The sequence below is a fragment of the Dasypus novemcinctus genome, chromosome 4, assembly GCF_030445035.2.
Source record: "Dasypus novemcinctus isolate mDasNov1 chromosome 4, mDasNov1.1.hap2, whole genome shotgun sequence".
NCBI lineage: Eukaryota > Metazoa > Chordata > Mammalia > Cingulata > Dasypodidae > Dasypus > Dasypus novemcinctus.
Genome location: NC_080676.1, coordinates 110,578,376 through 110,592,747, shown reverse-complemented (window position 1 = coordinate 110,592,747; position 14,372 = coordinate 110,578,376). Strand labels below are relative to the sequence as shown.

The window sequence follows — 14,372 nt, the reverse complement described above, 5'->3', positions numbered from 1 at the left end:
TCCTTCATCCACCATTCATCTCTTTTCCTTGAATGATTTTTGAAAGACATTGGTGTAGCAAAGTTATTGTTATTTGTGCCTTGCGGGTAGCGATTATAGAATAGAACCACCTAAAATATGGTAGTCTGCATTTCCCCTTATTTTTTTTTAAAGAAAGTTATAACAAACAGGCTTCTGCAAAGGGAATAAAGAAGGTGAAGACCTGTTGTTTCAATAACCAAGAACATTTTTTTTTGTTTCATTTTGAGATGGGAGCATGGTCACATACGCTTTTGGGGTTTTCTGCATGTAGGAGATCCTACCTAATTGTTAACAGTTAAGAAAAATAAGTATCAGCACACTTTATAAGTATTGTAAGTTTACAAAGAAATCTTTGTCCCTTTTGCCATGCTTGTGCTACTGAGGGCTAAATCCTCAAAAGAAAACCTAGTAAAGGGACTAATAATTCATTAAAGTAAAATAGTAGTGTTGCTACTAATTCATATTCCATACATCAGATACAGAGGAAGTGTTTGTAATGGGTAAAGACTGTATATCTGGGCATATAAGCTCTCTATAGTAAATGAAAGTGTTTGCTTTGCTCATGATTGCCTACAAATATGAACTTAGAAGTTCATTATGTTTTAGAATCATCGTTATTTTAATGTTTGAACATCTATTTAAGTCTTCCTGAAAAGGAGAAATGCATGTTTATTCATGGCTTTTTGTAAATATAAATGCAGTGGTGTATGGCTTTAAGAAGACATCAACAAGACTTTGTTTCTGTGACAGTGTTTGTTAATCCAGCCAAACAGAGTTATTTGCAAAAAATGGAGCATGTGATAGAGTTCTTCATGTATAATAACTGTTCTCCCCAAAACCTTAGTTACCTGAATTGTTCGAAGAGTATTTGTAAAAGCTGATATTTAGTAATTAAAAAGAATCAATTTAAAACAAAATAATTTCCTTGCGAAATTCTAATGAACACTAAAATTATACCAATAAGAAGAATGAAAACATGTTCAGGGGATCTGTTTGACAACTAGAGTCAAATCAGTGAGAATTTTTATTGCTTTCATTATTATATAATTTCAAATCTATGTGTATGGCTTATTAGTACACCATCGAGGAAGTTAAATAGCCATGTGGGTTTTGAGATATTCATCCTGGCAAAGCTTTGGTGCATAACTGATCATCGTTTAACCACCACCGCTTCTGGAGCAGGATACTCCAAGTATCAAAATGTTTCCATTCATCTCTTTGAAATTCACCTCTCCTTTCCTTGATCCAAAGAAGAGGTTCATTAAATGACCATAAGACAGAAGAAACTCTCTGTGCTACTCATCCAGATAGAGTTTGCAAAATATTCTACTCTGCAGGAGGTATGTATGATTCAGTTTTTGCTTTACTGTGATCTTCCGTACATTATATATATTGGCAAATTGCTTTATATACTGGCAATTTCAGTTATACATTAGAAATATTAAAAATTACCAGAAACTCATGAAATCAAAAAGTTGAAGTATTTTGGATTCAGTTCCTATTATAAAAAAGCAAGTAGGTGACAGAATTGAACAACTTATTATCAAAACTAATGAATTTGGTTTCTGTCAATATGCAATATCTACAATTGCCAGGTTTATGTACATCTGAATCTTTCATAGCTAGAGAACAAGTTATGTGTTTATTTAAATAGGGGAAGGAATTTTTACCCACTGGATTTTTATGGGTGCAGGCCTGAAGTTGCCAAAAAGTACGTGGATATAGATTAGTGCAAAACAGTCATTTAAACAGATAATTGACCATTCCATCAACATTATCTAGTTCGTTGGCATACAGTTGTTCATAGTATCCTCTTATGATCCCTTATATTTCTACTAGGTCAGTGGTAATGTCACCCTTCTAATTTCTAATTTTATTTATTTATATCGTCTCTCATTTTTTCTTGTTAATCTAGCTAAGGCTTTATTGATTTTGTTGATCTTTTCAAAGAACAATATTTTGTTCTGTTGATTTTCTTTATTATTTTTTATTCTCCATTTAATTTATTTCTTCTCTAATCTTTATTATTTCTCTCCTTCTTGCTTTGTGATGGGTTTGTTGTTCTTTTCTAATTCCTCCAGCTGTGTAGTTACATCTTTGATTTTAGCTCTTTCTTCGTTTATAATATAGGCATTGAGGGCATTGAGGACTATAAATTTCCCACTCAGCACTGCCTTTGCTGTGTCCTGTAAGCTTTTGTGTGTGGTGTTCTTGTTTTCATTTATCTTGATGTACTGACTGATTTCTCCTGTAATTTCTTCTTTCACCCACTGATTATTTAAGAGGATATTATTTAATCTCTATACATTTCTGAATTTTCTTATATGCCAATATATGGTCTATCCTGGAGGAAGATCCAAGAGAACTTGAGAAGAATGTATATCCCGCTTTTATAGAATATAATGTTCTATGAATGTCTATTAGATCTAATTCATTTATCATATTGTTCAAGCTCTCTGTTTTCTTATTTATCCTTTGTCCAGAGGATAATATGTAGTAATCTTCTTTATCTCTCATAACAATTTTGCATTTAAAGTCTATTTTATCCAATATTAGTATCACTACACCTGATCTTTTATTTTATTATTTATTTTATTTATTTATCTCCCCTTCTCCCCCCCTCCCCGCCCCAGCTGTCTGTTCCCTGTGTCCATTTGCTGCATGTTCTTCTTTTTGTCCACTTCTTTTGTTGTCAGTGGCATGGGAATCTATGTTTCTTTTTTTGTTGCGTCATCTTGCTGTGTCAGCTCTCCGTGTGTGCAGTGCCATTCTTGGGCAGGCTGCACTTTCTTTCACGCTGGGCGGCTCTCCTTACGGGGCGCACTCCTTGCGTGTAGGGCTTCCCTACACGGGGACACCCCTATGTGGCAGGCGCCCATCAGCACTGCACGTGGGCCAGCTCCACACAGGTCAAGGAGTCTTTGGGTTTGAACCATGGAACTCCCATGTGATAGACGGACACCCTATCCACTGGGCCAAGTCTGCTTCCCTACACCTGCTCTTTTTTGATAGCTATTAGCTTGGAATATCTTTTTCCAACCTTGAAATTTCAGCCTAATTGTATCCTTGCATCTTATGTGAGTTCTTGTCGACTAGAAATAGATGGCTCATGGTTTTTCTATTAGTCTATGTCTTTTAATTGGGGAGTTCTATCCATTAACATTAAGTGTTACAACTGTTTAGGCTTTACTTACTTTGTCCATTCTATCCCTTGGCTTTCTGTTGTCATATCTTACTATTGTCAGTCTTTTAACCCATTCAGTTTCTCGTACTTATGTTCTTCATTTCTGCAATCTTGTCTAGCAATTTTGCCCTTGTCTTTTCCTTTCAGGCTCTATCACATCCTTTAATATAGCGTGTAGATTTAATCTCTTGGTAACATACTCTCTCAGTTTTTGTTTGTGTCTGAACACTTTAAATTCACCTTCATTTCTGAAGGTTAGTTTTGCCAGGTAAAGCATTCATGACTTGCAGTTTTCTCTTTTAGTACCTTAAATATATTGTATTACTGCCTTCTCACCTCCATGGTTTCTAATGAAAGATCAGCAATTAGCCTTATCAAGGCTCCCTTGTAAATAATACATTTCTTTTCTCTTGGTGCCCTCAAAGTCCTCTATCTTTGGTCTTTGACCATCTGAATAGTAGGTGTCTTGGAGTAGGTCTTTTAGGATTCATCTGTTTGAGGTATATAGTCCTTCTCGAATATTGATATTCATGTCTTTTGTTGGGGTTGTGAAATTTTCAGTCATTATTTCCTCAAATATTCTTTCTACCCATTTTCCATTCTCTTTTCCTTCTGGGACATCTATGAAGTGTGTTTTTGCATTTCATGTTGCCATGCAATTCCCTGACCCTGTTCAATTTTTTGTATTCTTTTCTCTGTTTTCCTATCTTTTCATGTTCAAATGCTCTGTCTTCAAATTCACTTCTTCATTATAACATTTCAAATCTGCTGTTATATGCAACTAATGTATTTTATGCTCATCTATTCTGTCTTTCATTTCAAAAAGCTCTGTTACCTTTTTTGCAGTCTTTCAAATTGTTCTTTATGCTCATACAGTGTCATCTTAATATCCTTTTTCTCTTTAGTCATATTTTCCTTCATCTCCATAATTGATTAAGGAGGTTTGTGTGAACATCATTTATTGGTTTTCTTAAATTCTGATTCTTATCTAGAGTCTTGGTTTCTTCTTTGACTGGGCCATTTCTTCCTCTTTCTTAGTGAGGGTTGTTATTTTTGTTGATGCCTAAGCATCAACATCAACATAAGCATAAGCATAAAAGCAACATAAACATAAACATAAGCATGCTTATGTTTATGTTGGTGGTTTTGCTCTGTTAATCCATTTCTCTCTCTTTCTAGTGGTTTCATTTCACAGCTTTTCTTTGATTTTTACCCTGATTTTTTCTAAAACCTTAATATTGCCTTGTTTAAGTAGTTAAAACAGGGGCAGGAAGCTGCTAATGGGGCCTGACCAGTTCTACCATGCCTGGCAAAGAATCAGGACAGACCAGCCTGTCTTCTTTCAGTTTCCTGGCTGACAAGCAAATGACACCCCTCAGCAAACTCTTCCATGGAGATGAATATTTCAATTTCTGCTGGCTCTTCTGAACCAGCGAGTTATGGTAGTTAAATTTAATGAAGAGAAACCATACTCAGCCCTCTGCCATGCCATCCCTCTTCCCAGGGAGGAATTTCTTTCTCTGTTGTCCACTCAGTTGCAGATTTTACCAAAGCTGTTACCAGTGAAAGAGTGAAGGATGGGTAGCATTCTCAGCCACAAGGTATCAATTAAAGGTTTTCCCTTTGGCCTCTCTGTCTCTCAGACCCAGTCTCTTTGGATAATGCATGCAGCCTTCTCCTGAACTCCAGCTCCCTGGGACTACTTCTGTGCCTTCTCCCCTATTGTGCACATGAGATGTGTGTGCCTTGGCTACTCCAAAGCCATCTTAGCTCCTCAGTGGTCAAGTTTATTGAAACACATGAAAAACCATATGTACCCTAGAAGAAATAGAAGGTCTCAATAAACAAATCACAAGTAAAGAAATTGAAACAGTCATCAAAACCTTCCCTCAAATGAAAAGTCCAGGATGAGATGGTTTCACAGGTAAATTCTATTTTACCTATCATTTAAAGAAGATCTAATACCAGTCTTGCTTAAAATTTTCTAAAAAATTGAACAGGAAAGATGCTACCAAACTCATTCTATGAAGCTAACATCACCCTAATACCTAAGCCAAATAAAAATGTTACAAAAAAGAAAATTACAGACCAATGTCTTTAATGAATATAGATGCAAAATTCTTCAACAAAAGCAATACTTGCTAACCAAGTATTTTGTATACACAAAAAAATTATACATCATGCACAAGTGGGCTTTATACCAGGTATGCAAGAGTAGTTCAACATAAGGAAATCAATCAATATAATGTACCACATTAATAAATTAAACAAGACAAATTTACATGATCATTTCAATTGATGTAGAGAAGACATTTGACAAAACAGCCCCCTTTCTTGGTAAAAACACTCCAAAAGAAAGTAATAGAAGCTTTCTCCATATGGTAAAGTGCATACATAAAAATTCCACAGCTAATATTGTACTCAGTGGAGAAAGACTGAAAGCTTTCCTACTGAGATAGGGAACAAGACAAGGATGCTCAGTGTCCCTAGTTATTCAATATGGTCTTAGAAGTTTTAGTTAGAGCAGTTAGGCAAGAAAAGAAACAAAAGGCACTGAAATAGGAAAAGAATAAGTAAAACTTTCATTATTCATTGAAGATATGATCTTATAATTAGGAAATCTTGAAAAATCTACAACAAAACTACTAGAATTTACTTTCAGCAAAGTGACGGGATACAAGATTAATACTCAAAATCAATAGTGGAGGAACTAGGGTAGAAGGAGTCTAGAGGCAGGGCTGTGCCCAGAGTCTTGGTGAGATTGGGGTTCCAAAGTGGTCCCTGGAGTGGGAGGCTAAGGCCCTGGCCTGAGGAGACCCCATAGGCCCACTGTCCCCCAAGTGGGTGGAGGATGAAGAGCATATGACCTTCCTGTTCTCTGTCTTGAAAAGGAGTCAGGAGTTGAGGGGAACTGCAGCAGGAGTCAGATTTCAAGGCCAGTGTAGACAGCAACTAGATCTCCTGGGAAGTTGGGGTCTTTCTGCTGAATCTCCTCAAGTGGACTTTTTCTAACATGCTGGAGGATGATAAGGTTTCTGCTGAGAAGGTACTTATGATTTTGGAACTGCTTGAGGAAATGGCTGAGGAGGTGTATCTTCTGTATCAGAACTCCCCTCTCTCCTCCCACCCTGTGGTGGCCCTGTCAGAGCTGAATACCTAATGTTCTAGCTTCTGCCCAAATGAAAGGACCTTCTGCTTGGTGTTTTTGCAGCTGCAGAAAGGAAAGAGAGTCGTCTCTGAGTAGAATGGGGAAACGATTATGAAGATTGCCCAAGGACTGCATGCCAAGGCCTTTCCTGTCAACATTGTGGTTGTTGGGGTGTACCAACTGATACAGAGTGAACAACTCCTCTCATGCAAAGTGGAGTCCTTATCCCAAAAATCAGAGATTTTTTGCTTGGGCATGCCAAGCAAAAAAGCATCAACTGGCACTGAGGTCTCTCAAAGGCAAGCAATGAATGGAGAAGTGCGTCGAGGCCCTCCATGCCAAGCTGGACACTGTTCAAGGAATGTTGGCCTGGGGAAACGGACTTGGCCCAGTGGTTAGGGTGTCTGTCTACCACATGGGAGGTCCGCGGTTCAAACCTCGGGCCTCCTTGACCTGTGTGGAGCTGGCCCATGTGTAGTGCTGATGCGCGCAAGGAGTGCCGTGCCACACAGGGGTGTCCCCCGGTAGGGGAGCCCCATGCGCAAGGAGTGCACCCGTAAGGAGAGCCGTCCAGCGTGAAAGAAAGTGCAGCCTGCCCAGGAATGGCCCCGCCCACACTTCCCGTGCTGCTGACGACAACAGAAGCGGACAAAGAAACAAGACGCAGCAAATAGACACAGAGAACAGACAACCAGTGGGGGGGGGGGGGCGGTAAATAAATAAATAAATAAATCTTTTTAAAAAAAAAAGGAATCTTGGCCTGGATCAATGCCCCTCAGAGAGGTCAGATGGTTTGCAGTGCCTACCAGGCAGGGATAGGAGCACTAAAACTCTCCAGGAAGGATGTCACAGTGGAGCCTGGAGCCTTGTGGATCAGATCCAAGAGCTGTGTGACACCCAAGATGAAGTTTCTCAGACTCTGGCTGGTTGGGTAACCAATGGCTTAGATTTTGACCATAAGGAACTGGAGAAGGAATTTGACATCCTTCTTCATCAAAGAAACTTCAACTCTGCCTGACAACACCCATGGGATGTTTTATACCAACAGGGTGTCTAACCCTAGGATCTCAGATGCTGATCTTAAAGCTGAACTTGAAAAACTGTCCTTATCAGAGGGAGGTTTGATCCCATGGAGTAAATTTCCCAAAAAGGCAATTGGAGCCATTATAGGACCCTCAAAAGGACCCTCAAAGTAAAAGAGAGACCAACTTTTGTGTATGTACACAGTTATTTAAATGACAAACTCTCAGAATTTATTGGGAAGAGGAGACTAGAGAACTACTCTGATTTATCTGGATGCTACCACTTACTACAGGACAGATATAATTTCTGGAAGCTATGTACCAAAGGCGTATGCCAGCTGGTGTCATGGACATACCTTCTCATCTTTGTCATGCCACAGTGTACACAGTTCTGTATGGCCTGTCATCTCTTATAGCCTGCAGTTCGTGCCATTGACTCAGTTAGGTTTGTCTTCACCCATCAGTTTCATTCCAGCCAATGAAAGTGAAAGATGTGCAGCTTTGCCAAATTAAAAGTGTCCTCTCCCCCATCCTCACTATATCTAGAGGAATTTATTCTATCTGTATGGTCACTTAAACAACTTATTCCTGTACCATTCCATTTCATTTCATTAATAATGAGCATAAGGAGAATCAAACATTTAAAAATTTTATTCGAGAGGAGTTAACAGCTGCTTCTCTGTGGAGAAACATACAGCATAAAAGGTTTTACTCTAGGGTCTTTTGTCAAATTCTCCAGGTATTCAGAAGAGAGGTCGTCCCTGAGTGGCTCAAAGTTATGAGAATTGGGGCAGAATTTGGTGTGGTTGGTGGACACTGCTGCCTCTTCTATCTTCTGCAGAAAAAGACTTAATTTGGAAGAAGGGAAAAAGGTTATTCTTGGTCTTTTGACCTTGGTGGGGAGACCCAGGTGACTGCAGGGCCCTAAGACATCCAAATCCCTTTTGATTTTTAAAGAGGCATAATTTTTGCTTGCCCCCATCATGGAATAATGTAAAATATGTATACATGTATGTATATTCCAGAACAATCCACAGAAATACCTCCCCTTCTTGAGCCTTAAATAAAACAGATTATTTGAATTTCAAAAAAGCATTTTATTTTGTGCCCCACTACTCAAGACAGGGGATCTGAGCCAGGATGTGCAATAGAAGCTGAAGATTTTGACCTTCTGCCATTCCTGCTGTGTGATCCCCTGATCCCTGTTCTATACCTGCCCCTGCCTCCTGAAGTCCCATCTTCCTACCTCCTTTGATGAATTGGAGGATGGGGTAGGGAGACCAACAGGAGAGGGTCTGAATGCTCTGACAACATGGAGAAGAAAAGATGGCAGCCACATTGCCACCTGGCTGCCAGAGTACAAGTATTTCTGCTTGGAGTCCTTTGCCCTACTGCGTGAGGTGGTGTAGAGCTGAGGGGAACATTTGCTCCAGACCAGGAGCACAAGTCATTAATCAAGAACTTTCTCACCCAGTCTACCTTGGTAAACTAAAATGTTGACAATGAAGAGAAACAATCACTATTTTTTTCTTTTTATCTGGTAAATAATTAAAAGGACTCCCCCCCCCCCCCCCCCCCAAGAGTGTTTCTCTACACTACTAATGAGTAATCTGAGGAGGAAGTAAAAAGAATTCCATTTACAATAGCAACTAAAATAATCAAATATTTAGGAATAAATTTAACTGGGACATAAAGGAACTGTATTTAGAAAACTATAAAACATTGCTAAAAGAAACCAATGATGATTTAAATAAATGGAAGGATATTCCATGTTCATGGTTAGAAGACTAACTATATTAAGATGCCAGTTCTACCCAAACTGATCTACAGATTTCACACAATCCTGATAAAAATTCCACTGTCCTTCTTTTTGAAAAAGTCAATTAAAATTTATCTGGAGTGGTAAGAATTCTCTAATAGCCAAAAATGTCTTAAGAAAGAAGAATGAAGTTGGAGGATTCTCACTTCCAGTCTTGAAAGCTTATTATCTAGCTAGAGTCATAAAAACAGCATGGTACTGGTATAAAGATTGACAGATTGACAAATGGAATTGAACTGAGAATTCAGAAATAGACTTTTGCATCTGTGATATTTGATTTTTGTCAAGGCTACCAGACCCACTCAACTAGGTCAGAACAGCCTATTCAAAAAATGGGCTTGGAAAAGTGGATATCCACATCTGAAAGAAAGATGACCCTTAGCTCTCATAGCTTTTATTAGGTTGGTGCAAAAGGAATTGCAGTCTCAGACCATGAATTTTAAAGATTTATTTATTTATTTATTTATTTATTTATTTATTTATTTATTTATTTCCCTCCCCTTCCCTTCCTCCCATCCTGCTGTTTTTGCTGTCTGTGTTGTCTTTTCTTCTCGTTTTCTCTCCTCTAGGATTCAGTCCTGGAGATGTCTGATGGGGAGATAGGATCCCTGTCAATTGTGCCACCTTGGTTCCTGGTTTCTGCTGTGCTTCACCTTGACTCTCCCCTTGTCTCCCTTTTGATGCGTCATCATCTTGTTGTGTGACTCATTTGTGTGGAGCACTGACTCACCACGTGGGCACTCGTGCAGGCACTGGTTTGCTGCATGGCCATGCTTTATTTTATTCTTTTTTACCAGGAGGACCCAGGGATCTAACCCAGGGCCTCCGATGTGATAGGCAGAAGCTCTATCATTTGAGCCACATCCACTTCCCTGGGACCGAGAATTTTAAATCATTATAACTAGACTCAAACACATCTTTATTAATCAAAATAGGAACCAATACAGTCAACAACCATTTTTGCCAATGAAAAATAAGTTTGGTGGTTCCTGTAGCATAAAAATCCATGCTTCAGGATTTAACAAACTCTTGGAAAGCATTTTCTGCATCCTGCTTGTTGTGGAAGCATTTTCCCTCAAAAAGTTTTCAACATGCTTGAAGAAGTGGTAGTTGGTTAGCCAGAGGTCAGGTGAATATGGCGGATGAGGCAAAACTTGGTAGCCCAATTCATTCAACTTTTGAAGCATTGGTTGTGCAACATGTGGCCAGGCGTTATGGAGAAGAATTGGGCCCTTTCTGTTGGCCAGTGCCAGCTGCAGACAATTGCAGTTTTTTGTGCATCTCATCTATTTGCTGAGCATACTTCTCGGATGTAATGGTTTTACTGTGGTATTCAGAAAGTTGTAGTGGATCAGACTGTCAGCAGACCACCAAACAGTGACCACGACCTTTCTTTGGTACAATTTGGCTTTGGGAAGTGCTTTGGAGCTTCTTCTCAGTTCAACCACTGAGATGGTCATTGCTGATTTGACTGTCATATAAAATCCACTTTTCATTGCACATCACAATCTGATCAAGAAATGGCTCGTTGTTGTTGCATAGCATAAGAGAAGACGACACTTCAGAACATTTTTTTAAAATTTTTGGTCAGCTCATGAGGCACTCACTTATCAAGCTTTATCACCTTTCCAGTTTGTTTCAAATGCTGAGCGACCACAGAGTGGTCAATGTTGAGTTCTTTGGCAACTTCTCTTATAGTTGAAAGAGGATCAACTTTGATGATTGCCCTCAATTGGTTGCTATCAACTTCCAATGGCTGCCACTATCCTCCTCATCTTCAAGGTTCTCATCTCCTTGCAAAGCTTCTTGAACCACCATGTACTGTACATTCATTAGCAGTTCCTGGCCAAATGCTTTGTTGATCGTGTGAGTTGTGTCTGCTGCGTTATGACCCATTTTGAACTCAATAAAAAAATTGCTCAAATTTGCTTTTTTGTCTCACATCATTTCCAGTCTAAAATTAATATAAAATAAACAGCAAGTAATAAGTCATTACCAAAAAACATTAAGTGAGAAAAGCACATTAAAATGATGTATTACATAAGCACATTTATTTAAGAATGTATACCAATATCAAATGGCAGATTTCAATGAAAAACCACAATTACTTTTGCACCAACCTAATAGAAAAATTAATTCAAAATGGATCAAGGACCTAGATATAAAAACCAACATCATAAAACTCCCAGAAGAAAATGTAGAGAAACATCTTTAAGATGATGTGGTTGGGGGTGGTTTCTTGGACTTTATACCTAAAACATGAGCAATAAAATATAAAACAGATAAATGGGACTGTCTCAAAATTAAACATGTTCTTTCTTCAAAAGAATTTGTCAGAAAGTAAAAAGGCAACCTACTCAATAGGAAAAAAATATTTGGAAACCATATATCTGGTAAGGGATTTATCTCCATGTTATATAAAGAAATCACACAACAACAAAATGACAGGCAACCCAATTAAAAAATGGGCAAAAGATTTGAACTGACATTTTTCTGACGTGGAAATGCAAATGGCAAAAAAAAAACATGAAAAGATGCTCAACATCACTAGCTGTTAGGGAAATGCAGATCAAAACTACAATGAGATATCATTTCACACCATACAGAATGGCCATTATTTAAAAAAAAATCAGAAAACTATAAGCAATTGAGAGGATATGGGGAAATAGGAGCACTCCTTCATTGTTGGTGGGACTGTAAAATGGTGCAGCCTCTCTGGAAGACTATCTGATGGATCCTTAGGAAATTAAATATAGAATTGCCATATGATCCAGCAATTCCACTAGTAAGACTTATATTCAAAAGAACTGAAAGCAAGTATGCGAACAGATATTTGCACACCGATGTTTGTAATATGACATTATTCACAATTGCTAAGTGATGGAAACAATCCAAATGTCTGTTAATGGATGAATGGATGTGGCATATTCATATGATGGAATATTATTCAGCTGTAGAAGAAATCAATTAGGGAAGCACATGACAACATGGAGACATCTTGGGGATATTATGTTGCATGAAATAAGTAGACACAAAAAGATGCATGTTTTATGGTCTCACTGATACGAACTAAATGCAATGAGTAGACTTAGGAAGTTGGGCTATGAAGGGTAGTTGGTAGGAGATAGGATGTGGCATGAGACAAAGCTGTATGTATGTAGAATGTTTAATAAGGTCAAATGTAAATATGTGGTAATGGTTGGACTTGATGGTAACTTATTATAATGAATGGAACAAACTGTTGATTTATGGATATGAATATGAGGAAGATTAATGTTAGTTGGAGGATAGCTGGAGGATAATATTGGGAATGTATAACCATCATTTTGGCAGTAATAGAGGATTGTGGTTAATAATATATATACAAGAATATTCTATTACAAGGTATTAAGATGTGGTAATACATGGGAAAATAGAACTAATGTAATATATGGTCTATTGTTAACAACACTAATGTTTTTGTAGCAAAAACAGAGTTGGTACTGTATTAATGATGAAGGTGAAAAAAGAATTTGGGATTTGGTTTTGTGAGATATGAATGTGATTAAGCACTTTTTTCTCTCTGTTTTCATTAATAAGGAGACCTTGACCATTTCATTTAACTAATGTGTTCATTTGCATATCTTTCTGAACACTAGAAGAGCAACTGAGTTAGTAGCTGGAATTAGATGAGATAAAAGTTCCCTTTTAGGAGTAATGTTTCCATAATTTGTTGATCTTCATTTTTCTATTATTATACTTTATTGAATTTAAAATAAAGCATTTAAAAAATAGATAATTGAATACTAATAAACAAACCTCAATTTGGGGCAAATGGGATATGAGAACATATGAGTAACCAGAGTGCATTTGTCATGGATCTAGATATTTTGCTAAGATAATGATGATATTTTATGTTCTTATAATGTACCAGAAAATAAAAGTGTTTTATGCATATTAATTAATTTGTGCCTCACAAAGATCCTGTGAGACAGATACTATTATCATCTCCATTTTACCATGAAGGAAACAAATGGTTAAATAAAATTTGATTTGGTCATGCAACTAATATCTAGTAAGGCAAGATTTGCACAGGGCAGCTGGTTCCAGAACCCTCACTCTTAACCAGAGTCTTGTCAAAATGCCACTTATACTGTTGCTTTGAATAGCCTCATATCTATCATTTTTATTCATTTCTTTTTTGCTAAAGTAGAAAATGTTGAAAGTAGACATTTTTGTTTAACAGCTATGGTTCTATAATTTTCAATTTTTTTTTCCTTTTTGCAGTGGGATGCTATCACTGAAATGGATGAACACAATAGGCCCATTCATACATACCAGGTGTGTAATGTAATGGAACCAAATCAAAACAACTGGCTTCGTACAAACTGGATCTCCCGTGATGCAGCTCAGAAAATTTATGTGGAAATGAAGTTCACACTAAGGGATTGTAACAGCATTCCATGGGTTTTAGGGACCTGCAAAGAAACATTTAATCTGTATTATATGGAATCAGATGAGTCCCATGGAATTAAATTCAAGCCAAGTCAGTATACAAAGATAGACACAATTGCTGCTGATGAGAGTTTTACCCAGATGGACCTAGGGGATCGCATACTCAAACTCAACACTGAAATTCGCGAGGTGGGACCTATCGAAAGAAAAGGATTTTATCTAGCTTTTCAAGACATTGGGGCATGCATTGCCTTGGTCTCTGTCCGTGTTTTCTATAAAAAGTGCCCCTTTACTGTTCGTAACTTGGCCATGTTTCCTGATACCATTCCAAGGGTTGATTCTTCCTCTTTGGTTGAAGTACGGGGCTCTTGTGTGAAGAGTGCTGAAGAGCGTGACACTCCTAAACTATATTGTGGAGCTGATGGAGATTGGCTTGTTCCTCTTGGAAGGTGTATCTGCAGTACGGGATATGAAGAAATCGAAGGTTCTTGCCATGGTAAGAAAGAAGGATTTGAATAATTTATCATGCATTTAAATGATGATTTATTTTAGGATAAGTATGCTATACATTTATTTTCAAATAATGTTCAATGCTATTACTGGCAGAATTAATGATTAAAGAAATGGGCTTGTATTAACCAGAAGAAAATCTCTGTGTTTTTACCCCTTTCTTGGATAGATGTATGAAAATGTAAAATATATCATATACTGTTACGTTTCTATGTATGAATTTCATTAAACTAA

General features: G+C 37.7%; 1 protein-coding gene and 1 pseudogene across 16 annotated transcripts in view; both read left to right on the top strand.

The window, feature by feature from the left end:
• EPHA6 (EPH receptor A6) overlaps window positions 1–14,372 on the top strand; it is a 975,172-nt gene that overhangs the window by 238,572 nt on the left and 722,228 nt on the right. For all 16 annotated transcript variants that reach the window (XM_058296026.2, XM_058296023.2, XM_058296024.2 and 13 more), the window contains one exon: window positions 13,461–14,124. In XM_058296026.2, the coding sequence (XP_058152009.1) occupies window positions 13,461–14,124 (664 nt within the window). The remainder of the gene's footprint in view (window positions 1–13,460; window positions 14,125–14,372) is intronic.
• LOC139438796 (charged multivesicular body protein 7 pseudogene) lies at window positions 5,118–7,549 on the top strand (annotated as a pseudogene).